Below are 26,488 nucleotides of genomic sequence, written 5' to 3'. Positions count from 1 at the left end.
TGAAGAAAAATATAAAGTCCTGCAATTTGGGAGGGGAAATCCAGCATACCAATACCACATGGGAAACACTCCACTATCCACCACAGGGGCAGAGAAAAACCTGGGAGAATATGTTACCAGGCTACCAGTGAAGGCTAAATCCATGGCAATCGCAGCGGATGGGTTAATCTTCTCTGTGGCACTGGGAAATAGTCGTAATGGGAGCCAGATACATTAAAGAAAATGGACCGAAGTACTTACGTGGAACTATCCTACACTAACCTAAACTGGGCCGGGCGCTGAACACTCCTACAGTTCAGGAATATGGTCGGTATTGTCAGACGCTTCCGCCCCTCACATCAGCTATTTTTAAAGGCCAAAGAGGAGATTAATCAGGTTCTCATAAGAAGAAGAGTCAAACTACCACCAGGGTCATAAAGCTACTCCTGGAAATGCCCACAACTCCTACGAAAGCCTTATCAAATGTGTGTGCATGGGCGCCGAAGTGTTTAAGAACATGAACCTGTGTCTCCCCTCCTTGTTTCCTTTGCTTGGGATTATGGTCACGGTCAAGGGGGGAGCGAGTGTACGTGCGAGTGTTCCGTCCGGGTGAGGGAGAAGGGGCGAGAGATACATGACCGACGTGAGGAAATACTAAATGTGTTGCAGGAAAGGAAGAGGGAAGGGACAGCTAATAAGAGAAGAAAGAGAGAGGGGGCAGATTATACGACTAGCAAATGGGAGTACTAAGGTCGGTATTACAAAACACTTTCGTTTCTCACATCAACTGTTTCTGAAGGTCAAAGAGGGGATCATTCGGGTACTCAGGAGTGTTTCTTTAGGCTCACGGCACAGAGGAAGGGTTGTCAAAGAGGGGATCATTCGGGTTCTCGGGAGTGTTTCTTTAGGTTCACGGCACAGAGGAAGGGTTGTCAAAGAGGGGATCATTCGGGTACTCAGGAGTGTTTCTTTAGGTTCACGGCACAGAGGAAGGGTTAAACTACCACCAGGGTCATAAAACTACCCCTGGAAATGCCCAAAACTCCCACGAAAGCCTTGTCAAATATGTGTGCTTGGGCGCCGAACTGTTTAGCAATATGGCCCTAAATGTTTCACGAAAGGAAGAGGAAGGAAGAGGAAGGAAGGATGATGAAATGGAAGGACAGGGCGAGGAAGGGACCGCTAGGTAAAGAAGGAAGAGAGAAGGACAGATTACACGACGAATGGAAATACTAAATGTTACAAGAAAAGAAGAGGAAGGAAGGATGATGAAATGGAAGGACAGGGCGAGGAAGGGACCGCTAGGTAAAGAAGGAAGAGGGATGGACAGATTACACGACGAATGGAAATACTAAATCTTACAAGAAAAGAAGGGGAGGGAAGAAGGAAGAATGACCGAATGGGTAGATAGGGCAAAGAACCACTATTAAGAAAATGAAGAGGGAAGGACAGATGACATGACTAAACGAATGGGAATACTTAATGTTACAGGAATGAAAGGGGAATGATGAAAAAGGAAGAAGGAAGGAACGGGAGGATAAGGGGAAGCACCACTAATAGGATAAGAGGGGGGAGAGGTTACGCGCCTGACGAGTGGGAGTAAGATATGTTTCAATGAGGAGGAAGAAATATGAAAGAATTAAAGAATGTGAATACCAAACATTACAAGGGAGGGGAGGGAAGAAGAAGGAAGAAGGAAGGAACGGGAGGATAAGGGGAAGCACCACTAATAGGAGAAGAAAGAGAGGGGAGAGGTTACACGCCCGATGAGTGGGAATAAGAAATGTTTCAATAGGAGGAAGAAATATGAAAGAATTAACGAATGGGAGGCTAGGGCGGAACACCACTAATAAGAGACTTTTTTTTTAGATAAAGAGGGAGGGAAAGAAAACATGACTAATGGCTGGGAATGATAAATGTGTTTCATGGAAGGAAGAAATAAGGAATAATTTATGAATGGGAGGATAAGATGGAACACCACTAATAGGATACTGCCGGGTGAAGGGGGGGGGCGAGAGAGAGAGAGAGAGAGAGAGAGAGAGAGAGAGAGAGAGAGAGAGAGAGAGAGAGAGAGAGAGAGAGAGAGAGAGAGAGAGAGAGAGAGAGAGAGAGAGAGAGAGAGAGAGAGAGAGAGATAACATGACTAATAAGATGGAATTATAAATGTTACAAGAAAGGAAGAAGAAGGGAGAGAAAGGAATAATTTATGAATGGAAGGATAGGGCGAAAAAAACACAATAAGACACTTTGCCGGATGAAGAGGGAGCGAGAAATTACGTGGGTGACGGAAGGGGAATAATAAATGTTTCAAGAAAGGAAGAGAAAGGAATAGAAAGGAAGGATTAATGAATGAAAAGAAAGGGCGAAAACACCACTAATAAGACACTTTGGAAAGAGGGAGAGAGAAATTATGTGGCCGACGAAAGTTGAATAATAAAAACGTTACAAGAAAGGAGGAAGGAAGAGAAAGAATTAATGAATGAGGGGAGAGGACGGAACACCACTAATAGGATAAAGACAAGGGGGAAAACTTAATAAATTTCAAGAGCAGATAACGAAAGGAGAGAGATAAGACGAACCTTTACTTGTAAGAAACGACGCCACGTGAAGAGAAAGGAAGAAGAGGAAGCGAGAAATACTGGGCGTGACACGAGTGGAAATACTTAATGAGTTTCAAGAATGAAGGAGAAGGAAAGGAGAGAAGGAAGGAAGGAAGGACGGAAGGAAGGAAGAAGGGAGGGTGAGCTTTTTTTGGTCATAAGGAGTAGCATGATCTAACACTACTTTTCATGTGCTGTTAGTATCGCCAGAGAACTAATTAGAACAACCATAAGAAGTAGCAGGATCCAACACCACGTTCCCTGTGTTATCAGTATCTTCAAAGCACCTATTACTCAGAGTGGACGTTTGAGTATAGCTTAAAGGCTCATATCCCTAAACATTTCAAGGCTTACACACGCACATTTAATAAGACATTCGCCCTTTCATTCACGTTTTACAGCAGCACACACATATTATCTTTGGTCCTCTGAGTTCAGGCGTGATTGACTGGTTCAGAGAAGGCGCTTTTAGTAGACCACCACCAGCATCGGCCGGCGAAAGGGCTAAAAATAAATCTTGCGCGCTTTAGGAAGGAGAATGAGGGCATCGCATGAGGAGAATCGAGTCGAAATCTATAAAAAAAGAAAAAAAAAGAGAAAACGCAAAGTCAAGCAGAAACAAAATTAATTCTCCTCGTCATTTTTGGCATGGTAAAAAAGGCAAACACACACACACACACACACACACACACACACACACACACACACACACACACACACACACACACACACACACACACACACATTTCTCCTCCCGAAATTGACCTCTCTTTTGGCCGCTAATATCTTTTGTCTCTGCAGCAGAAACAGCAATTAGCGGGCTTTTTTTTACACCTTTTTTGTTGCCCTTGAGCCCTTTCATTAGCTGTAAACACACACACACACACACACACACACACACACACACACACACACAGGCCAATCAAAACGGCATCGACAAAGGAAAGAAAACACACCAACTATGAAAAGAAATAAAAATACGTTTTTTTTTATAATGAAAAGAAACAACATGCAGACGCAATTTATACTGATGGAAAAAGTGCGGACGTTCCTTCATATAAAAAGAGAAGCATGCGGACGTTCTTCGATAAGGCGGACAGAGGAACACAAGCTTACGGACGTTCCCTGATATATAAAAAAAGAGGTATGCGGACGTTTTTGATATGGCGGACAGAAAATCATGCATAGAGAGGCTTCTTGCTATCAAAAAGAGAGGCATGCGGACGTTCTTCGATAAGGCGGACAGAGGAACACATGCTTACGGACGTTCCCTGATATATTAAAAAAAAGAGGCATGCGGACGTTTTTGATATGGCGGACAGAAAACCATGCACAGAGAGGCTTCTTGCTATCAAAATGAGAGGCATGCGGACGTTTTTGATATGGCGGACAGAAAACCATGCACAGAGAGGCTTCTTGCTATCAAAAAGAGAGGGATGTGGACGTCTTTTGATAAGGCGGACATGCCATGCATACGGACGTTCCTCGGAAAAAAACAAAACAAAAAAAACATGCGGACGTTTTTCGATAAGGCGGACAGAGGAACCAAGTGCAGGCAGTCCCCGGCAGTCCTGGGCCCATATTCACAAACATTTCGGGGCTTCTGCACCTTGAACGGGAGAAACACCCATGAAAACCCAATTAATCTTCTCTGTGGCCTTTGGAAAATAGTCTCACTGGCAGTCGGATACGTTTAATAATATGACCCCCGGAGCCACGTGAGCCAGGCCGCGGCGAGGGCTGTGGCGGGTGGCGTCGGGAGGGTTGGCACACCTGTTGTTGGTGGCGTGACGCGTGGCGCAACCCGCCCAGCCTTCGTGTGGCCTCGGGTCTTGTAGTCAGAAACCCTCTTATACTGTTTCTTGGTGGAGTAGCATTACGGTCATTACGTCTTATTCTGGAGTGTTCTAAAACAACCGCCTCCTTCAGAGTGACACGGACGGAATGACACCTACACGGACGGTTATTACGTCTGATTCTGGGCTGTTATGAAGCATTGACCCACTGCAGATTTACATGGACGGAGTAAAATTAAAGCACCTAAAGGATCATTATGTTTTATACTGGGTGTCCTAAGGCAATCACCTCCTTCAGAGTTACAAGGACGGAATATAACAAACTCAGCAAAACGGTAATTACGTCTTATTCTGCGCTGTATTAAGCAGGCATCTCCTTCAGAGTTACAAGGACGGAATATAACAAACTCAGCAAAACGGTAATTACGTCTTATTCTGCGCTGTATTAAGCAGGCATCTCCTTCAGAGTTACAAGGACGGAATATAACACACTCAGAAAAACGGTCATTGTGTCTTTTTCAGCGCTGTACTAAAGCATTCACATCCTTCAGAGTTACAAGGACGGAATATAACAAACACAACAAAACGGTCGTTACGTCTTATTCTGCGCTGTATTAAGCAAGCATCTCCTTCACAGTTTCATGGACGGAATATAACACACTCAGCAAAACGGTCATTACGTCTTATTCTGGGCTATTTCAAAGCAACCGCCTAATTCAGAGTGGAGAGAATATAACAAACACACCAAAACTATATACACTCTTTTAAAGGGGCAGCGATTAACGGGCTTTGTTTTCTCAATTTTTTTTTCTTGCCCTTGAGCTGTTTCCATTACTGTGACAAAAAAAGGTGATTACGTCTTATTCCGCGCTGTACTAAAGCAAGCACCTCCTTCAGAGTTATAGGAACATAATATAACACACACACACACACACACACACACACACACACACACACACACCAGTTCGTGACGTGACGTGACTGGCCCCCACATGCACCAGCCAGCCGCGCCTCCCTGCAGCCACGCCCACAACACAACACGTAAATACACAAACAAACGCGGGTGAAGGAGACACAGTAGTGGTCCATAGTCTTAATGTATCGGGTTCCCACTAAGACTTATTTTCCAAGGCCACAGAGAAGATTAACCGGGTTTTCATGGGTTATTTTCCCGATCAGGATGTAGATGTCGTGTAAAACTATGACTAGGATCGCAAAACAGTGTATGAAAACCCAAGCAATTTCTACGAGAGGCTTTTCAAGTGAGCGAACTGAGGCGCCAATACGTTTAGGAATACGAGCTTCAACATTAGGTTAGGTTAGGTTAGGTTAGTGGGCCGTATTACTAAACATTTCGTCGCCCAAGTTCACAAATTTGACAAGGCTTTCGTAGGAGTTGTGGGCATTTCCAGGAGTAGTTTTATGACCCTAGTGGTAGTTTGACCCTTCTTCTGTACCGTGAACTTAAAGAACCACTCATTAGATCCCGATTGATCCCCTCTTTAACCTATAGAAATACTTGATGTGAGAAGTGAAAGGGTCTTATAATACCGACCCTGACAGGCGCTTGGCAGAGAGCACCAACGGCATGCACAGTGACTGACAAACAAGTGAAACAAGTCAGCAACAGTGAAATAAAACAAACACAGAAACAACACCCAGCACACTACACAAAGAAAAACAATAGGGTGAATACCAGACCTGGACGGCGACACGGAGCACACGAAGAAGGAGGAGTGCAGGAGGAAGGGTTGGGAAGGGAAGGGAAGGGGAGGAGAAGCAAAAAGAAGTGAGGGGAGGAGGGCAAGGAAGGAGGGCGAGGCACTGACCTTTCTCCACCGTTCCGCCGCGAGAGTAGGAGGAGGGGGAGGTGGAGGAGCCCTGCCTCAGCTTCCCCAGGTACACGCCGCGGTAACCTCCTCCTGCAGCCACGCGAGGAGGAAGGGAAGGAGGAAGAAGGGAAGAAAGGAAAGGAGATAAGGAAGAAATGAGTAAAAATGAAAAGGTGGGGTGAATATAGGAGGGAAGGAAGGGAAGAAGGAAAGGAGATAAAGAAGAAATAACGAAAGAATTAAAAATGAAAAGGAAGGAGGAAGGGAGGAAGGGATGAATGACGGAGGAAAGGGAGGGAGAAAGGGAGGAAAGGAAGGAGGAAGAAAGGAAGTACGGAAAGGAGATAAGGAAGAAATAGAGAAAGGAGTATGAATGAAAGGGAGATAGGAAAGGAGGGAGGGAGGGATAAATAAAGGAGAGAAGGGAGGAAGGGAGATAAGGAAGAAATAGGAAAGGAGTATAAACGTAAATGAGATGGGAAAGAAGGAAGGGAGGGATGAATAAAGGAGGGAGGAAGAGAGAAAGGGAGGTAGGAAAGCAAAGGAGAAAGGAGGGAAAGGATGTAAGGAAAAAAATGAATGAAGGAAAGAAAGAGTGGAGAGGAGGAAGGAATGAGGGAAGGAAGAAAGGAAGAAAGGAGAGAAAGTAAGAAAATAAGAAAGAAATGAAGGAAGTAAACGAGAAAAAGTAGAAAGGAGGAGGAAAAGGTTGGAGGGATGAATGAATGAAAGAAAGAAGGAAGGAAGAAAGACAGAGAAAAGAGGGAGGGACAAAGAAAGGAAAAAGAAAGGAAGGAAGAAAGGAAGATTGGGGGATGAGGAGTATGAATGAATGAAAGAAGAAAGGAAGAGTAAGAAAGAAAGGAAAAGAGAGAGGAGAGAAGGAAAAAGAAAGGAAAAAAATGAAGACAGCAGAGAAGGAAATGAGTGAAGAAAAAGGAAGAGAGAGAGAGAGAGAGAGAGAGAGAGAGAGAGAGAGAGAGAGAGAGAGAGAGAGAGAGAGAGAGAGAGAGAGAGAGAGAGAGAGAGAGAGAGAGAGAGAGAGAGAGGGAGAGAGAAAGAGAGAGAGAGAGATAACACTATATAACAAGGATAGCGAAGGTCATCAAAGGATTAAGCGACCAAAATACAGCCAAATGGAATACTAGACAAACACTAGGACATATAAACACTAGGACTAACATGGCAAGTACAGTAACAATGGGAATAGCAAGGCATTATCTAGACTGGCTAAGCTTCGGCCGGGCTATAGAGGAGGCCGCTATGCAAGGAGGCTAAGGAGAAAGTAGCATAAAAACGAGTGATTTGGGGAAAGGTTTGAATTATATACCTACTGTGACTGCTTGGGCTCCTTGGTTGTCACTTTCTTTCTTTCTTTCTTTCCTTCTTTCTTTCTTTCTTTCTTTCTCTCTCTCTCTCTCTCTCTCTCTCTCTCTCTCTCTCTCTCTCTCATACACACTGACTTTCTCACCTTTTTTTGTCCTTTTTCTTTAACTCTTTTTTTTCTTTTTTTTTTCTTCTCCAACAGACTTTCTCTTTCTCTCTCTTTTTTTTTGTCCTTTTCCTTCAACTCTTTCTTTCTCTTTTATTCTCATTCATACAGACACTTTCTCTTTCTCACTGTTTTTTTCCTATCCTTTTCTCACACACACACACACACACACACACACACACACACACACACACACACACACACACACACACACACGCGCACGCACTTTTTCTCTCTCTCTCTCTATCTCTCTCTCTCTCTCTCTCTCTCTCTCTCTCTCTCTCTCTCTCTCTCTAACACACACACACACACACACACACACACCTAGGTCAGAGGGCGCCGTTCTGTTAAGTTCAATGGTGTCTGAAGCCCACAGCGCCAGCCCACGGTCGTCCTGTGAAGAGAGGAGAGAGTGGGTGAGTGGGTGAGTGAGTGGGTGAGTGGGTGAGTGCGTGAGTGAACGACAGAAAGAATGCGTGACAGAGGAGTGTGAAGGAGGGCATGAATAAATAGTAAGAGGAAGGAGAGGTAAAAAGAAAAGAGGAAGGAAGAGGAAAAAATAAATTAGAAAGGAATGTATGAGGTGAGTGGGAGAGGTGGAGAAGGAAAGGGAGAGAAAGGGAGATGAAGGGAGATAAAATGCGAGGGAGGAGATAGTGAGGGAACGGGAGAGGGAGATAAGAAGGGAGGGAGGAAGGGAGGAAAGGAAAATGAAGAGAAGGAGGAGAGGATAATGAAAGCGAAAAGGAAGAAAGGGAGAGAGAGGGAGGACGAAAGGGAGAGAAAGGGAGGAAGAAAGGGAGAGGAAACAAGAGGGGAGAGGGGAGAAGAAACAAAAGGAAGAGAGGGAGGAGAGGATAATGAAAGCGAGAAGGAGGAAATGGAGAGAAAGGGAGAAAGAAAGGGAGAGGAAACAAGAGGGAGAAAGAGGAACAAGAAAGGGAGATAAGGAGGGAGGGAGGAAAGGAGGAAAGGTGGAAAGGGAGGAGAGGATAATGAACACGGAGGATGAAAGGGAGAAAAAGAAATACGGAGGGAGGAAGGGAGTGAAAACGAGAGGGAGGGAGAGGGAGCGGGAAAGGGAGCGAGGAGTGGAGGACAGAAAAAGGAAAAGAGGGAGAGAATAGTAATTAGTAAAAGCAATGATGGGAAAATAAAAAAAAATATATGAAAAAAACTATAATGAGAGGAAGTAAATAAGAGAAAAGGAAGGAGTGGAAGAAAATAAGAATAAATGAGAGAAGGTGGATGGAAGAAGGGAGAAATGAAGAAAGGAGAGAAGGTGGAAGGAAGAAGGGAGAAATGAAGAAAGGAGAGAAAGTGGAAGGAAGAAGGGAGAAATTAAGAAAGAAAAGGTGGAAGGAAGAAGGGAGAAATGAAGAAAGGAGAGAAGGTGGAAGGAAGAAGGGAGAAATGAAGAAAGGAGAGAAGGTGGAAGGAAGAAGGGAAAAATTAAGAAAGGAGAGAAGGTGGAAGGAAGAAGGGAGAAATGAAGAAAGGAGAGAAGGTGGAAGGAAGAAGGGAGAAATGAAGAAAGGAGAGAAGGTGGAAGGAAGAAGGGAGAAATGAAGAAAGGAGAGAAGGTGGATGGAAGAAGGGAGAAATGAAGAAAGGAGAGAAGGTGGAAGAAGGGAAAAATGAAGAAAGGAGAGAAGGTGGAAGGAAGAAGGGAGAAATGAAGAAAGGAGAGAAGGTGGAAGGAAGAAGGGAAACATGAAGAAAGGAGAGAAGGTGGATGGATGAACGGAGAAATGAAGAAAGGAGAGAAGGTGGAAGAAGGGAGAAATGAAGAAAGGAGAGAAGGTGGAAGGAAGAAGGGAGAAATGAAGAAAGGAGAGAAGGTGGAAGGAAGAAGGGAGAAATGAAGAAAGGAGAGAAGGTGGAAGGAAGAAGGGAGAAATGAAGAAAGGAGAGAAGGTGGATGGAAGAAGGGAGAAATGAAGAAAGGAGAGAAGGTGGAAGGAAGAAGGGAGAAATGAAGAAAGGAGAGAAGGTGGAAGGAAGAAGGGAGAAATGAAGAAAGGAGAGAAGGTGGAAGGAAGAAGGGATAAATTAAGAAAGGAGAGAAGGTGGAAGGAAGAAGGGAGAAATTACGAAAGGAGAGAAGGTGGAAGGAAGAAGGGAGAAATGAAGAAAGGAAAGAAGATGGAAGGAAGAAGGGAGAAATGAAGAAAGGAGAGAAAGTGGATGGAAGAAGGGAGAAATGAAGAAAGGAGAGAAGGTGGAAGGAAGAAGGGAGAAATGAAGAAAGGAGAGAAGGTGGAAGGAAGAAGGGAGAAATGAAGAAAGGAGAGAAGATGGAAGGAAGAAGGGAGAAATGAAGAAAGGAGAGAAGATGGAAGGAAGAAGGGAGAAATGAAGAAAGGAGAGAAGGTGGATGGAAGAAGGGAGAAATGAAGAAAGGAGAGAAGGTGGATGGAAGAAGGGAGAAATTAAGAAAGGAGAGAAGGTGGAAGGAAGAAGGGAGAAATTACGAAAGGAGAGAAGGTGGAAGGAAGAAGGGAGAAATGAAGAAAGGAGAGAAGATGGAAGGAAGAAGGGAGAAATGAAGAAAGGAGAGAAAGTGGATGGAAGAAGGGATAAATGAAGAAAGGAGAGAAGGTGGAAGGAAGAAGGGAGAAATGAAGAAAGGAGAGAAGGTGGAAGGAAGAAGGGAGAAATGAAGAAAGGAGAGAAGGTGGAAGGAAGAAGGGAGAAATGAAGAAAGGAGAGAAGATGGAAGGAAGAAGGGAGAAATGAAGAAAGGAGAGAAAGTGGATGGAAGAAGGGAGAAATGAAGAAAGGAGAGAAGGTGGAAGGAAGAAGGGAAAAATGAAGAAAGGAGAGAAGGTGGAAGGAAGAAGGGAGAAATGAAGAAAGGAGAGAAGGTGGATGGAAGAAGGGAGAAATGAAGAAAGGAGAGAAGATGGAAGGAAGAAGGGAGAAATGAAGAAAGAAAACAACAGTAAGTAAAAAGAGAACATAAGAACATAAGAACGTAGGAGTCTGCAAGAGGCCGGTAAGCCTGTACAAGGCAGCTCCTTTGAACCTAAGCTCCTGTGAATCTAACCCCACCTAACAGCACTGTCCATGAGTTTATCTAAGCTATTTTTGAATATGACAATTGTATTAGCACTCACATGACTGCTCAGCCTGTTACACTCAGTAGTAGTAGTAGCAGTAGTAGTAGTAGTAGTAGTAATTTTGTTATTATCATTATTACCATTACTGACACAATAACAACGGAAGTGCAGTGGATGACAAGTACAACAGTTTCATAACGTCTAGATAATAAGAAACGATAAGATAAGATATATACACCAGAGGCTTCCCGCAACTCGGGGGTCACCTATTCGCCAGCACCTTTTCCTTCACAGAGGCTTCCCGCAACTCGGAGGTCGCCTCTTCGCCAGCACCTTTTCCTTCACAGAGGCTTCCCGCAACTCGGGGGTCACCTCTTCGCCAGCACCTTTTCCTTCACAGAGGCTTCCCGCAACTCGGAGGTCACCTCTTCGCCAGCACCTTTTCCTTCACAGAGGCTTCCCGCAACTCGGAGGTCGCCTCTTCGCCAGCACCTTTTCCTTCAGAGGCTTCCCGCAACTCGGAGGTCACCTCTTTGCCAGCACCTTTTCCTTCACAGAGGCTTCCCGCAACTCGGAGGTCACCTCTTTGCCAGCACCTTTTCCTTCACAGAGGCTTCCCGCAACTCGGAGGTCACCTCTTCGCCAGCACCTTTTCCTTCACAGAGGCTTCCTTCGCCAGCACCTTTTCCTTCACAGAGGCTTCCCGCAACTCGAGGTCGCCTCTTCGCCAGCACCTTTTCCTTCACAGAGGCTTCTTCCCACAACTCGGAGGTCACCTCTTCGCCAGCACCTTTTCCTTCACAGAGGCTTCCTGCAACTCTGGGGGCCAGCACCTTTTCCTTCACAGAGGCTTCCCGCAACTCGGAGGTCACCTCTTCGCCAGCACCTTTTCCTTCACAGAGGCTTCCCGCAACTCGGGGGTCACCTCTTCGCCAGCACCTTTTCCTTCACAGAGGCTTCCCGCAACTCAGAGGTCACCTCTTCCAGCACCTTTTCCTTCACAGAGGCTTCCTGCAACTCGGAGGTCACCTCTTCAGCACCTTTTCCTTCACAGAGGCTTCCCGCAACTCAGGTCACCTCTTCGCCAGCACCTTTTCCTTCACAGAGGCTTCCCACAACTCAGGGTCACCTCTTCGCCAGCACCTTTTCCTTCACAGAGGCTTCCCGCAACTCGGAGGTCACCTCTTCGCCAGCACCTTTTCCTTCACAGAGGCTTCCCGCAACTCGGAGGTCACCTCTTCGCCAGCACCTTTTCCTTCACAGAGGCTTCCCGCAACTCGGAGGTCACCTCTTCGCCAGCACCTTTTCCTTCACAGAGGCTTCCCGCAACTCGGGGGTCACCTCTTCGCCAGCACCTTTTCCTTCACAGAGGCTTCCCACACAACGGAGGTCGCCTCTTCGCCACACCTTTTCCTTCACAGAGGCTTCCCGCAACTCGGAGGTCGCCTCTTCGCCAGCACCTTTTCCTTCACAGAGGCTTCCCGCAACTCAGGTCACCTCTTCAGCACCTTTTCCTTCACAGAGGCTTCCCTGCAACTCGGGGGTCACCTCTTCGCCAGCACCTTTTCCTTCACAGAGGCTTCCCGCAACTCGGGGGTCACCTCTTCGCCAGCACCTTTTCCTTCACAGAGGCTTCCCGCAACTCGGAGGTCACCTCTTCGCCAGCACCTTTTCCTTCACAGAGGCTTCCCGCAACTCGGGGGTCACCTCTTCGCCAGCACCTTTTCCTTCACAGAGGCTTCCCGCAACTCGGAGGTCGCCTCTTCGCCAGCACTTTTTCCTTCACAGAGGCTTCCCGCAACTCGGGGGTCGCCTCGTCTGCAGCTTAATTTTCTCCGTCGGGCGTCAGGTCACGAGCATTGTTACCGGACCGTCCCAGGTGGCTGTAGGTCCCTTAATGAGCCTCAGCGGCCTCGCACCTCCGCCACTCTGCTATTTTGGCACGGATGAAGTTGTGGCACTGCAGAACTGAGTCTCTGTGGCCCTTCACATGGAGGGTTCGCTTAATCAGCGTGATTTGTACCCCATAGCTCCGCCGCAGATCCTCGAGGTGGCGGTCCTCGGGGCCTGCAAGGCGGCTGATGAATCTATGAGGCACAGCGAGGCTGCGATAAGCGTGAGAGGCAGTGGCGGGGGTGGCAGAGACGGCCACTGGTGCAGAGGACTCGCCTTGATGGGGAACTTCCTGGTCTGGGGACGTCGCTTCGCGTGCTGCTTCATTTCCTGCATCGGAGGCTTCCTGCAACTCGGAGGTCACCTCTTCTGCTCCTTCATATCCTGCATCGGAGGCTTCCTGCAACTCGGAGGTCACCTCTTCTGCTCCTTCATATCCTGCATCGGAGGCTTCCTGCAACTCGGAGGTCACCTCTTCTGCTCCTTCATATCCTGCATCGGAGGCTTCCTGCAACTCGGAGGTCACCTCTTCTGTTCCTTCATTTCCTGCATCGGAGGCTTCCTGTAACTCGGAGGTCACCTCTTCTGCTCCTTCATTTCCTGCATCGGAGGCTTCCTGTAACTCGGAGGTCACCTCTTCTGCTCCTTCATATCCTGCATCGGAGGCTTCCCGCAACTCGGAGGTCAACTCGTCTGCATCATCTTCATCCTCAACAGAGAATACCTTTTCGAGATAAGCCTTCCATTCTTTGTACTTTTCTTCATCGCTGTCTTCCAGTTCGTCGATGTCATCATCATCCTCAACGGAGAATACCTTTTCGAGATAAGCCTTCCATTCTTTGTACTTTTCTTCATCGCTGTCTTCCAGTTCGTCGATGTCATCATCATCCTCAACGGAGAATACCTTTTCGAGATAAGCCTTCCATTCTTTGTACTTTTCTTCATCGCTGTCTTCCAGTTCGTCGATGTCATCATCATCCTCAACGGAGAATACCTTTTCGAGATAAGCCTTCCATTCTTTGTACTTTTCTTCATCGCTGTCTTCCAGTTCGTCGATGTCATCATCATCCTCAACGGAGAATACCTTTTCGAGATAAGCCTTCCATTCTTTGTACTTTTCTTCATCGCTGTCTTCCAGTTCGTCGATGTCATCTTCATCCTCAACGGAGAATACCTTTTCGAGGTAAACCTTCCATTCTTTGTTGTGTTCGTCAGTATAGTCTTCCAATTCGTTAGTATCATCGTATTCTTCATTAGTCTCAGCCTTAACCATTGTGTGTGTGCCTCGTGGCTCTCCCTCAAAAAGCCATTCCGTACCTTGGTCCGTAATCGGCTGATTGGCCTGCAGGAGGGCGACTTTTTCTTCGTGTATATACAGGAAGAAAGAGTCCAGGCGGCCACCCCGCAGCAGCTGGCCGAGAAAATCTTCCAGGTCAGCGCGGGCCACGCGTTTCCCGCCGCAGCGCAGCACTACACAGATTTTGACCTGCATGGTGCCGGCACTTGGCTTGCTGCTGCACCTGAAGAGGTACTCCAGGTCCAGCAGGGCATGGGAAGAGACGTGGCCAGACGCCTCCTGGAAGGTGAAGACGGCCACCTTCCGTGAGGTGGTTCGCCAGCACCCTCTCCTAAGCTGGAGGGTGAGCTTCACCTTCGCGGGGCTCCTCGCCCCGGCGCCGGCGTCGCCCACCACGAGGCAAGTACCGGGAACAACGCGTCGGATGTTCTGTTTGTAGAAGACTTTGTTGAACATTTTTAATGTTTATTTTGATATTTCTTACAATGAACGAAACTGTGGCAGTTACACCAATTAGAGATGGTGGAGGCAGCCCCTCCCTGAGCGCCGAAACCTTGCCTCGCTACTGTCAATGTTGTTGCCCAAATTGTTTGTCGGAAAAAGTGAGAGAGAGAGAGAGAGAGAGAGAGAGAGAGAGAGAGAGAGAGAGAGAGAGAGAGAGAGAGAGAGAGAGAGAGAGAGAGAGGTAAAACTGAAAATAGCTAAACAAAATGAAAAGAAATAATAATAAAAACAGCAAAGTTTAACCCCCAAAATCTTCGAAACATCACCCGATGGCGGAGCAAACGAACCCATGCTCGGAAAACAGTGAGGAGTGACCTCGAGGTAGAAAAAAAACGGGAAATATAAAAGAAAACGAGAACACAAAGAAAACACTAACAAGGAACAGAGCCAAGCGAAGGGAGGAGAAGGTTAAGAAAAGTAAGCGAAGCAGAAGCGAGGGAAGGAAAGGAAAGAAAGAACGGACGCGGACTCGGGAGCTGAAGGGGACGAAGGGCTAAGAAACAAAAGAAGGTTGAAGGGTGAATGAGAAAGACAAAGGGTGTTGGATAAAGGACTGTCGGTATATTTGGATCAACATGTGTAGATGTGATTGTGTTGGGTCTTGGTATATAGAAAGGGAGCGGAAAGGAGAAAGGAGAAGGCAAGGTCAGGAAGGAAGAGAGGAGGACAATGGAGGAGACAGGTAAGGAAGGAGAACCTGCAAGTAGTAAATGCGAATACCATCAACTCCTTCAAATAAAGAATCGACCGTCATTTCGCTGCGTCGGGTGTAAACTGCATAACGAGGTGCTTTCATCTGCTCCTCAATATCGAGGTGCATTCATCTGCTCCTCAATCCCCAAATGGCTGTCGAGTAGATTGAATCACTAAAGCGGGCGACCTCGCAATGAGCCAATAGGCTTTCTGTTGCCTGCATTTTCATGTTTCCATGTTTCCCCGGGGTGGCGCAAAGCCTCCCTCACGCTAATATTGGCCGCCCCGCCACAGGTAAACATTCACGTAGGAATTTTCGAATGACACTAATTGGCCACATCAAAGTCGCCCGGTATGAGGTTCGCCTGCGCTCTCTCTCTCTCTCTCTCTGTTACATATAACCACTAACTCGCATCTCTTCTAACGTGTGTGTGTGTGTGTGTGTGTGTGTGTGTGTGTGTGTCAGTGACCCCAAGCGTAGTAAACACACACACGCACACACACGCACACACACACACACACACACACACACACGCCTATTGACTCACATGAAAGGAAAAGTAATTTGTCCTTTTCACGTACGCCATTTACGTACATACACATGCCACTGGCTATTAGTTTAAGTACACACACACACACACACACACACACACACACACACACACACACACACACACACACACACACACACAACTCTATTTAGGAGAAATAGGTAGCGGGCTTTTTTCTTTCATTATTATCATTATTTTTTTTTACGCCCTCGCACTGTCTGCTCTGTTGTAAAAAAAACCCACAAGAGAGAGAGAGAGAGAGAGAGAGAGAGAGAGAGAGAGAGAAATGAAATACAACCGAGGAAAACATCCGAAAAAATATAAAAATAGCGAAGAAAATAAAATGAAAGAAAAATAAATGAGAACAAAAAAACAAATATGAAATGGGGTGAAAGAAACTAGGCATTAAAAAAGAAAGAGAGGAAAAGAGAAAGAAAATGAAGATAAAACAAAACGAAGTATATGAGAGAAAACAAGGCTACATTATCATGCCGAATGAGTCTATTTTTGGGGTTTCAGGAAAAGTTAAAATTTGAACATTAATTCTTGAGTTTCTTGCAGAGGAGGAGGAGGAGGAGGAGGAGGAGGAGGAGGAGGAGGAGAAGGAAAAGGAGGAGGAAAAGAAGGAGAAGGAGGAGGGAGAGGAGGAGTAAGAGGAGGTGAAGGAGGAGGAGGAGGAGGAGGTGAAGGAGGAGGAGGAGGAAGATGAACAGAAAGGAACACAAAGGAAGAACAAACATCAGCAGACCTGATGGTCCTTACGAGGCTGTTTGTGACAAACTACACTAACTATCTAATCAAAGGTGGAAGATGAAGGACAGCAAAGGCGAAGGCTCCTCCCCACCCCATCCCCCATTCCCTCCAGCCAAAGCAGGAAAGGAAAAAAAAAAAAACATGCAGCATGTTACGTTAGGGAGCGAATGTGTGAAGTCAAATACGAATACGAATACTTCAAATTCCAACGAATACGAATTCGAATACACTGAAATGATTTTAATTCAAATACAAATACGAATACTTCTTGAACGACTACATTGATGAATACTTTTCATTGAAAAATAACTTCTTGATGTAACTGGGTATATGACTGTTCTAAAGTTATGCAAGAGTAAAATGAGTTCATGAACCTGTACTGTACACGACTATTACCCGTCCACCCAGGAGGCTGGAGTTTAAATGAACAACGGCTGATATTTCTGATGATAAATTTTGAAGTATTTGTCACATTATTCGCAAAATACGAATACTTTTCCCTTGTATTCGAATATGAATGAGAATGCTTTGATTTCTATCAATAATTATTCGAATACGAACACGAATACACCCAAATACGATATTCGAATGTATTCGAATACGAATACCGAATACGAATACTGCAGCCTTGAAGAAGCGGACGAGGAGGAGGAGGAGGAGGGGGAGGAGAAAAAAAAAGAAGAAACGGAAGAAAAAGAGGAGAAACTAAAAGAAAAGGAGAAAGAGGACAGGGAAAAAAAGGAAGAACAGGATAACAAGGAGAAAAACAAGAATAAAAGGAGTAAGGAGACAAGCAGGTGGAGGAGGAGGAGGAGGAGGAGAGGAAGGAGGAGGAGGGGGCGGCGGGTAACAATGCTCTGGGGGTCTGTGTTTCTTTTTTGTTGCTCTTGTCTCTAATATTAATCAGACCGACAATAATTACCTTGGACTTCAGTTATTTACGGCGGCAGTTAAGTAATTACAGGAGCGGCGTGTTATTACTGTTATCATTATTATTATTATTATTATTATTATTATTATTATTATTATTATTATTATTATTATTGTGATTATTGTTTGTGATTTCGATGTTGCCTTTTTCTTTGCTGGAATTTATAACACAATATCTACTACTACTACTACTACTACTACTACTACTACTACTACTACTACTACTACTACAACTACTACTACTACTACTACTACTACTACTACTACTACTACTACTACTACTACTACTACTACTACTACTGGTACTACTACTACTACTAATTTTAACGCCACTCCTACTACTTCAATAACAATAGCAATAATAGAAGCCTTCAACCCCCCCTCCCCACACCCACACACACACACACACACACACACACACACACACACACACCAGGTGACGCTTCCCTTCACGGTCCATCTACCTGCGAGAACTCAGGTAATTACTCCCCCTTCCCCCCCATGACCCTCGTTAAGGTAAGGGTCTTCTATGTCCTTCTCTCCCTTCTTCACCCTAATTATCTTCCTTTTCCTTCTTTTATCCTCCCTTCGTTTATTTCCTTTCCCTTTTTCATCCTTTAATTATTTTCTCTCTTTTTCATTATTCGTCTATTATTTATTTACTTCATTCCTTTATTTCCTTTCTCATTTTTCACCTTCCTTTTCTTCTTCCTCTATTCCTTTATTTACTCGCCCTTCTTTGTCTTCATTCATATTTACTTCCTTTCTCTTTTTTCACCTTCCTTTTCTTCTTCCTTTATTCCTTTATTTACTCGTCTTTCTTTGTCTTCATTCCTTTACTTCCTTTCTCTTTTTTCACCTTCCTTTACTTCTTCCTTTATTCCTTTATTTACTCGTCTTTCTTTGTCTTCATTCCTTTACTTCCTTTCTCTTTTTTCATCTTCCTTTTCTTCTTCCTTTATTCCTTTATTTATTCGCCTTTCTTTGTCTTCATTCCTTTACTTCCTTTCTCTTTTTTCATCTTCCTTTTCTTCTTCCTTTATTCTTTATTTACTCGCTCTTCTTAGTCTTCATTCCTTTACTTCCTTTCTCTTTTTTCATCTTCCTTTATTCCTTCTTCCTTTATTCCTTTATTTACTCGTCTTTCTTTGTCTTCATTCCTTTACTTCCTTTCTCTTTTTTCATCTTCCTTTTCTTCTTCCTTTATTCTTCTTTCGTTTATTTTCTTTCTCCTTTTTACCCTAATTATCTTCCCTTATCCTTCGTTTATTCTCGTTTTTCATTTTCACTCTAATTATCTTTTTTTCTCTTCCTTTATTCTTCCTTCATATATTTCCTTTCCCTTCTTATTCTCCTTTCATTTACCTCTTTTTCTTCTTATCCTTTTTTTTTTAGTTTTCTTCTTCCTTTTCTAACTATCTTCTGTGATCCTGTTGTTTTCTTTATCCTGGAATTTCATCATTTTCTTCTCTCCTTCCATCATTTATTCTAATCCTAATCATCCTTTCTTCTCTTCTTTCATCTTTTCTATTAGTTTCTCCCTTTATTCCTTCTTCCTATTCATGCTTCCTTGTTTTAATTGTCCTCCTTTTCCTACTTTTATCTTATTATATATTTTTCCTTTTCTGCTTTCTTCCAATTCATGTTCCCTTGTCTTTATTGTTCTCCTTTTCCTTACTCCTTTCCTTTTCATTTGCTCTCCTTTGTTATCTCTTCTTCTCTCTCCTCTTCTTATGTTTTCGTAAAGGTGAGTGCCCTCTTGTAACCTTTCTCTCTCTCTCTCTCTCTCTCTCTCTCTCTCTCTCTCTCTCTCTCTCTCTCTCTCTCTCTCTCTCTCTCTCTCTCTCTCTCTCTCTCTCTCTCTCTCAGGGTCCAGTTTTATCATAATTGTCCTCTCTTATCTTTCCTTTCCCTTTTCTTTCTTCAGCTTCTGTTCAAATTTTTGTTGTTGTTTTCTTCTATTTAAAGATTCATAAAAGTCTGGCGTCTCTCGTGACTTTCTATCCTTCTATTTCATTTATTCTTTTTTTATCTTAGTATCTCATGTAATCCCATTTTTCTCCTAAATTCTTCCACTTCTCAGGAAAGGAGAACAACAGGTCTCTCTCTCTCTCTCACTCTCTCTCTTTCTCTTCCTTCTTCTTCTTCTTCTTTGTTTTCTACGTTCCTTCACATTGGTTCCTTTTCTTTCATTTTTCTTCCTTAGTATTCCCAAACAACCCTGACCTTTCCTTCCTTCCTTCCTCTACATTCCTATTCATCCTTCGTACTCCTAAACACTCCTGACCTTCCCTTCCTTCCTTCCTCTACATTCCTATTCATCCTTCGTACTCCTAAACACTCCTGACCTTCCCTTCCTTCCTTCCTCTACATTCTTATTCACCCTTCGTACTCCTAAACAACTCTGACCTTCCTTTCTTGCTCTCTATCATTTTTCTTCCTTAGTACTCCCAAACAATCCTGACCTTCCCTTCCTTCCTCTCTATCATTTTTCTTCCTTAGTACTCCCAAACAATCCTGACCTTCCCTTCCTACCTCTCTATCATTTTTCCTCCTTAGTACTCCCAAATAATCCTGACCTTCCCTTCCTTCCTTCCTCTACATTCCTATTCATCCTTCATACTCCTAAACACTCCTGACCTTCCCTTCCTTCCTTCCCCAAGTCGTTCACCTCAAGTTGCGGCAAAAACGACAAACAGACAACAGGTAATAAACGACCACAGGAAATGAATGTGTTGCTGTTTCGTTATCTTCGTGTTGCATCTATTGACACGAAGACGGCGGGGCAAGGCTTAGAATACATGCAACATAAGACAGAAAAAGACAAATGAATAAGTCTACCCCTTCCTCTGGTTCTCCCTGGAGGCTCGTATACCCTGACTTGGTCCTTCTTTCGTTTTTTCTTTATATTTTGGGTACGCGGTGTTCGTTCGCTGTGAGTAAAGAGGTGTGAGGGAAAAGGATGAACAGGATAGGGAAAATGATATGATAAAGGAAAATGAACTGAATACGAAGGAGAAATGAAAAGAGAAAGAAACTAAAAAGTGAACAGGAAGGAGAAAACAACACAAGAAAGAGAAAATGGAACGAATATGAAGAAGAAATAAGCGACTGCGGTCAAGAGGAACACCGGTGGACAGCATGGGCCTAGCAAGTCATACATTATGGCAGTCACTCAAAATAAAATTCGCCTGAGCCACTAACGGGCTGGCGCAGTCCCCCAGGCCCCTCAAAAGACCCTGACGGTTTATTACGTGGCTGAGTTTATGAAAAGGTCCAAGTTATATAGTTCCAAAATATATTTATCTGCGAAGCACAACAGGAACGGTATGTACAAGCCGCGAACGAGACGAGTGACAAATGTGTGGATGACGCGGCTGCCAGCCGGTTACTGCTCACTGCTGGTAGTTAGAAATGCAAGCTATACAGAATTGTATTGTCACGTGATTCTTGAGTGATATGGAAAGTTCCGTGCATAACAGGTAAAAAAAAAAAAAAAAAAAAAAAAAAAAAAAAAAAAAAAAAAAACATAAAACAGATGCACACGACCCAGTATGAAAATAATAAAAGCAAACAAACCAAAACCAAAACAAAGACCTTCAGTAATAAGAAAGAGTAATGGTGTTGTTACAATAAGAACACTGGTCTCGGTCACGGATGGAAGGGTGAAGTAAACATAGCTAAAAAAGAAACAACGATACGAGTAACATTTGGTAAAAGCAGAAACAGTGAAGGTCATGACAGCAACACACGTATTTTTTTTGTGGTGGTGGTGCTGGAGGAGGAGGAGGAGGAGGAGGAGGAGATGGTGGTGGTGGTGGAGGAGGAGGAGGAGGAGAAGGAGATGGTGGTGGTGGTGGTGGAGGAGGAGGAGGAGGAGATGGTGGTGGTGGTGGTGGAGGAGGAGGAGGAGGAGGAGAGGGTGGTGGTGGTGGAGGAGTAGGAGGTGGAGATGGTGGTGGTGGTGGAGGAGGAGGAGGAGGGAGGAGATGGTGGTGGTGGTGGTGGTGGTGGTGGTGGAGGAGGAGGAGGAAGAGGTGGTGGTGGTGGTGGTGGAGGTGGTAATGGTAGTGGTGGTGGTGGTGGAGGAGGAGGAGGAGGAAGAGGTGGTGATGGTAGTGGTGGTGGTGGTGGTGGTGGAGGTGGTGATGGTAGTGGTGGTGGTGGTGGTGGTGTGGTGGTGGTGGTGGTGGTGGTGGTGGTGGTGGAGGTGAAGGTGGTGGTGGTAGTGGTGGTGGTGGTAGTGGTGGTGGTGGTGGAAATTATGAATACCAAAACCTTAATAATATAATTGCCGAGGAAGGACACGCCGACTATGATAATTTGGATGTTGATGTTGATGTGTATTATTTTTCTTTTATTTATGTCGTAATTATTCTTATCGATGTTAATGAAGGAGAGCGTATTAATGTTAGTGAAATTATAGTTGTTTTTGTTATTGTTGCTGTTGTTGTTGAGGTGGTGTGGTGATGGCCGTGACACTTGTTTAGGAGGCGACGGTGGTGGTGGTGGTGGTGGTGGTAGTGGTGGTGTGGTGGTGTGGTGGTGGTGGTGTGGTAGTGGTAGCGATGCATAGTAAACATGGCGGTAATGACGGTGGTGGTGGTGGTGGTAGTGGTGTGGTGGTGGTGTGGTGGTGGTGGTGTGGTAGTGGTAGCGATGCATAGTAAACACGGCGGTAATGACGGTGGTGGTGGTGGTGGTGGTGGTAGTGGTGTGGTGGTGGTGATGGTGGTGGTGTGGTGGTGGTGGTGTGGTAGTGGTAGCGATGCATAGTAAACACGGCGGTAATGACGGTGGTGGTGGTGGTGGTGGTGGTGTGGTGGTGGTGATGGTGGTGGTGTGGTGGTGGTGTGGTGGTGGTGGTGATGGTGGTGGTGTGGTGGTGGTGTGGTAGTGGTGTGGTGGTGGTGGTGTGGTAGTGGTAGCGATGCATAGTAAACACGGCGGTAATGACGGTGGTGGTGGTGGTGTGGTGGTGGTGGTGTGGTAGTGGTAGAGATGCATAGTAAACACGGCGGTAATGACGGTGGTGGTGGTGGTGGTGGTGGTGTGGTGGTGGTGGTGTGGTAGTGGTAGCGATGCATAGTAAACATGGCGGTAATGACGGTGGTGGTGGTGGTGGTGTGGTAGTGGTAGCGATGCATAGTAAACATGGCGGTAATGACGGTGGTGGTGGTGGTGGTGGTGGTGGTGAGATGCAACACGGTAATGACGGTGGTGGTGGTGGTGGTGGTGGTGTGGTAGTGGTGAGATGCAAGTAAACACTGCTGTGATGATGATGGTAGTGGTGATGGTGGTGGTGGTGTGGTAATGGTGAGATGCATATAAATAATGACGATGGTGGTGGTGGTGGTGGTGTGGTAGTGGTAGCGATGCATAGTAAACACGGCGGTAATGACGGTGGTGGTGGTGGTGGTGGTGGTGGTTAATGGTGATGGCGGAAGGGACATTACTAATGGTGACAGCGAGGCATACGTAAGGAGAGTGATGGCGGAGGTGATTAGAGTGACAGTAATGGTGGTGGTGGAAGAGACACTGGTGATGATGATGATGATGGTGATGATGATGATGGTGGTTATGGCGCTGAGTATATGAATGATGACGATGGTGACGGTGGTGATGGTGATGGTGGTGGTGGTGGAAGAGACACTGGTGATGATAATGATAATGATGATGATGGTAATGATGGTGGTTATGGCGCTGAGTATATGAATGATGACGATGGTGACGGTGGTGGTGGTGACGGTGGTGGTGTGTTAACGGTTACGATGATACTGATAATGATGATGATGATGATGAAGATGATAATGACGTCTGTTTCTTATTAGCTCCTGAAGGCAATTAGCTCGTTAGTGTTGCTTGTCAGGCGAATGTCCAGTCAGGTCACGATACTCTGACCTGACCTTTCTAGCTCCCCCTCCTCCTCCTCCTCCTCCTCCTCCTCTCTTTCTTTTTCTCTCCACCTCCACCTCCTCCACCGTCATTATTTATTATATTTCCCTTGCTTTCGTTGTTGTCTCGATTTCTCTTCCATTCCTTCCTTCCTTCATTTCTTCCTTTCTCTTCCTTTCCCATTTTCCATTCCTCCCTTTCTTCCTTTCTCTTCTTTCATTCCCTCCTTCTTTCCTGTATCTTCCTTTCTCTTCTTCCATTTCTTCCTTCCTTCCTCTTCCTTTCCCATTTTCCATTCTTCCCTTTCTTCTTTTCTCTTGTTTCATTCCCTCCTTCTTTCCTGTATCTTCCTTTCTCTTCTTCCATCCCTTCCTTCCTTTCTCTTCCTTTCCCATTTTCCATTCTTCCCTTTCTTTCTTCCTTTCTTCCTTTCTCTTCTTTCATTTCTTCCTTTCTTCTCCTTTCTCTTCTTTCCATTCCTTTCTTCCTTTCTTTCTTTGTCTTCCTTTCAATTTCGTATGTTCCATTTGCTGTTTTCTTCATCCAGTTCATTTTGTTTTCATTCTTCTTTCTCGAAATATTCCTTTTTAACTAATATTTCTTATCTTCTGTTTCTCCTTTTCTATCACCGCAACCATCACCTTCATCTTTCTTCTTCTTCTTCTTCTTAATCATCTTTTCTTCCTCCTCCTCCTAACCTCCTCCTCCTCCTCCTCCTTCTTCTCCCAACACTTCTTTCTTCATCCGTCCTGATAATTACGACTGAACCCTTTCCTTCCTTCCTCCCTCTCCCTTTCAGTCTTTATTGCTCTTCTTCAATGGTGGTGGTGGTGGTGGTGGTGGTGGTGATGGTGGTGGTGGTGGTGGTGGTGATAAAAGGAGTATGAGGTAATGATGGGGTGAGAATGAAGAGGAGGAGGAGGAGGAGGAGGAGGAGGAGGAGGAGGAGGAGGAGGAGGGTACTGACCTTCCATAATAACCCAAACCGAAATAACCCCACGCAGTTTCTCTCTCTCTCTCTCTCTCTCTCTCTCTCTCTCTCTCTCTCTCTCTCTCTCTCTCTCTCTCTCTCTCTCTCTCTCTCTCTCTCTCTCTCTCTCTCTCTCTCTCCCCGTTGGCCTTAATCTCCATCAATGACGTCATCCTTCATCCACCATCATATTACTTATCTTTCTTTCCTTCTCTTTATCATCCTTAATTAATTCTCTCTCTCTCTCTCTCTCTCTCTCTCTCTCTCTCTCTCTCTCTCTCTCTCTCTCTCTCTCTCTCTCTCTCTCTCTCTCTCTCTCTCTCTCTCTCTCTCTCTCTCTCTCTCTCTCTCTCTCTCTCTCTCTCTAATATCCTCCTCTTTATCGACACCTATGTCATTTTTCTTCTTTATTTCCCTTCCCTCTTCTTCCTGTCCTTTCCTTCCTTCCTGTCTCCTCCTTCCTCTCGTCTCTTGGCCTTGCTTACCATTCTTCCCTCCCTTCCTCCCTCCCTCTCTTCTTTCCTTCCTCCCTCCTTCCTCCCTCTCTTTCCTTCCTCCCTCCTCCCATTCCTCCCTCTCTCCTTTTCTACCTTCCTGTCTATTCATATTATTCCCTTTCATCATTCTTCCCTCCCTTCTTCAATACCTACCTTCCATCTCTCCCTCTCTCCTTCCTTCCCTTCCTTCCCTCCCTTCCCCTCCTTCTTTCCTCCCTCCCTCTATATCTTCCTAGCTAACCTTACTCCCTTTCATCATTCCTCCGTCCCTTCTTCAATGCCTTCCATCCCTCCTTCCCTCCCTCCCTCTCTTCCTCCCTCCCTCTCTCCTTCCTTCCCTTCCTTCCCTCCCTTCCCCTCCTTCTTTCCTCCCTCCCTCTCTATCTTCCTAGCTACTAACCTTAATCCCTTCCATCATTCCTCCGTTCCTTCTTCAATGCCTTCCCTCCCTCTCTCCCTCTCTCCCTTCCTCCCTCCCTCTCTCCTTCCCTCCCTCCCTTCCGTCCTCAATACCTGTCCGAAGAGTCCTAATTAGTTATTGACCTTCAGGAGGAGAGGAAGGCAAGGACGAAAGGAGAGAAAGAAGAGAATGAGAAAGAAAAGAGAAAAAGACATGAGGGAAGGAAGGCAAGGACGAAAGGAGAGAATGAAGAGAAAAAGAAGGAAAAAGGAGAAAGAAAGAGATGACAGGAGAGAAGGAAGGAAAGGACGAAAGGAAAGAAAGAAGAGAAAGAGAAGGAAAAGAGAAACGCATAGATAGGAGGGAAGGAAAGGAAGGGCGAAAGAAGAGAAAGAAAAGGAAGAGAAAAAAAGAAAAAAAAGATAGGTGGGAAGGAAGAGAAGGACGGAAGGAGAGAAAAAAGAGAAAGAGAAGGAAAAAAGAAAAAGAAATATAGGAGGGAAGGAAAGGAAGGACGAAAGGAGAGAAAGAAAAGAAAAGAAAAAGAAATGATAGCAGGAAAGAGAGGAGGAAAACATGAAAGGTATAAGAAAGGGGGGGAGAAGAAAATGATAATGAATGAAAATGGAAGAGGAAGGAAGGAAGGAAGGAAGGAGGGGAGAAAGGAAGGAAGCAAAAGTTAAATAAACGAATCAAGGCATAAGGGAAGCATGTTAAATAAGGGAATAAAGACAGAATATAAAAAGAACAATAAATAAAGATGGAGAGGAAAGAAAGGAGGAATAAAAAGGGACGCAGGGAGAAAGTGGAGGGAGAAAAGGAGGAACACAGGGAGGAGAAGGAGTAAAGAAGGAGAGAGGGGGAGGACAAAATAAAGGAGAGAAGGGAGAGAAAAGGAGGGAGAGAAATATGCGTGACCTCTCAACAATACGCGATCAAGGTCACGTGATTGAGGAGGAGGAGGAGGACGAGGAGGAAGAAGAAGATGAAAAAGATGAAGATGAAGAAGAAGAAGAAGAAGGAAATAATAATAATGAGAAGAAAAATAAAATAGAAATAACAAGAAATTGGGAAAAAAGGAAAGGCAAGTAAAAGAATAACAGCGAAGAAAGGGAACAAGGAAAGGAAAACAAAGTAAATTAGGGTATTAAGCAAGAAAAGGAATGAGAGAGAGAGAGAGAGAGAGAGAGAGAGAGAGACACTCAGAACAAAGAGAAAGAGCATGCGAGCTGAGTAGTAAAAAAGAAGCAAGAAAACGTAAAAAAAGAAAGGAGGGAAGATATGGGGAAGGGAGAAATAAAGAGGAGAAGGAAAAGGTGAAAGAGGAGGAGGAGGAGGAAAGGA

The 26,488-nt window shown here is 45.1% G+C and overlaps 2 protein-coding genes and 1 long non-coding RNA gene across 28 annotated transcripts in view; 1 reads left to right on the top strand and 2 right to left on the bottom strand.

Annotated features, from left to right (window-relative positions):
* The window catches only part of LOC127001652 (TOG array regulator of axonemal microtubules protein 2-like), a 59,548-nt gene extending 51,456 nt beyond the window's left edge, over positions 1–8,092 (bottom strand). The window contains exons 1-2 of the mRNA XM_050866612.1: positions 8,024–8,092; positions 6,205–6,297 (exon numbers count right to left, since the gene is read on the bottom strand). The gene's annotated coding sequence lies outside the window, so the exon portion shown is untranslated. The remainder of the gene's footprint in view (positions 1–6,204; positions 6,298–8,023) is intronic.
* Positions 8,093–10,816: 2,724 nt separating this feature from the next.
* On the bottom strand, positions 10,817–14,425 carry LOC127001649 (sarcoplasmic reticulum histidine-rich calcium-binding protein-like). Of its 26 annotated transcripts, none has more exons than XM_050866584.1 (5): positions 12,536–14,425; positions 12,324–12,429; positions 11,905–12,116; positions 11,595–11,647; positions 11,352–11,410 (listed from the first exon to the last, which is right to left on the bottom strand). In XM_050866584.1, the coding sequence occupies exon 1, from the start codon at positions 14,405–14,407 to the stop codon at positions 12,656–12,658; it is 1,752 nt and encodes a 583-aa protein (XP_050722541.1). In that variant the 5' UTR covers positions 14,408–14,425; the 3' UTR covers positions 11,352–11,410; positions 11,595–11,647; positions 11,905–12,116; positions 12,324–12,429; positions 12,536–12,655. The 26 variants fall into 26 exon arrangements, with proteins under 26 accessions (XP_050722542.1, XP_050722557.1, XP_050722551.1 ...); XM_050866586.1 differs by having other exon boundaries at positions 11,358–11,410; positions 11,905–12,063; positions 12,377–12,429; XM_050866594.1 differs by lacking the exons at positions 11,352–11,410; positions 11,595–11,647; positions 11,905–12,116 and adding exons at positions 11,022–11,094; positions 11,148–11,253 and having other exon boundaries at positions 12,377–12,429.
* Positions 11,129–12,664, top strand: LOC127001651 (uncharacterized). The gene is made up of 3 exons (XR_007755381.1): positions 11,129–11,234; positions 11,939–12,044; positions 12,517–12,664. It is a non-coding gene; the product is annotated as an uncharacterized LOC127001651 (long non-coding RNA).
* Positions 14,426–26,488: the final 12,063 nt, after the last annotated feature.

This window comes from Eriocheir sinensis, chromosome 21 (genome assembly GCF_024679095.1).
Source record: "Eriocheir sinensis breed Jianghai 21 chromosome 21, ASM2467909v1, whole genome shotgun sequence".
Taxonomy (NCBI): Eukaryota; Metazoa; Arthropoda; class Malacostraca; order Decapoda; family Varunidae; genus Eriocheir; species Eriocheir sinensis.
Note: the sequence above shows the minus strand (reverse complement) of the source record. Positions and strands in the feature narration are given on the sequence as shown.

Coding starts and splice junctions, on each gene's coding strand:
- LOC127001649 (XM_050866585.1), bottom strand. CDS start 14,407: ATGTTCAACAAAGTCTTCTACAAACAGAACATCCGACGCGTTGTTCCC.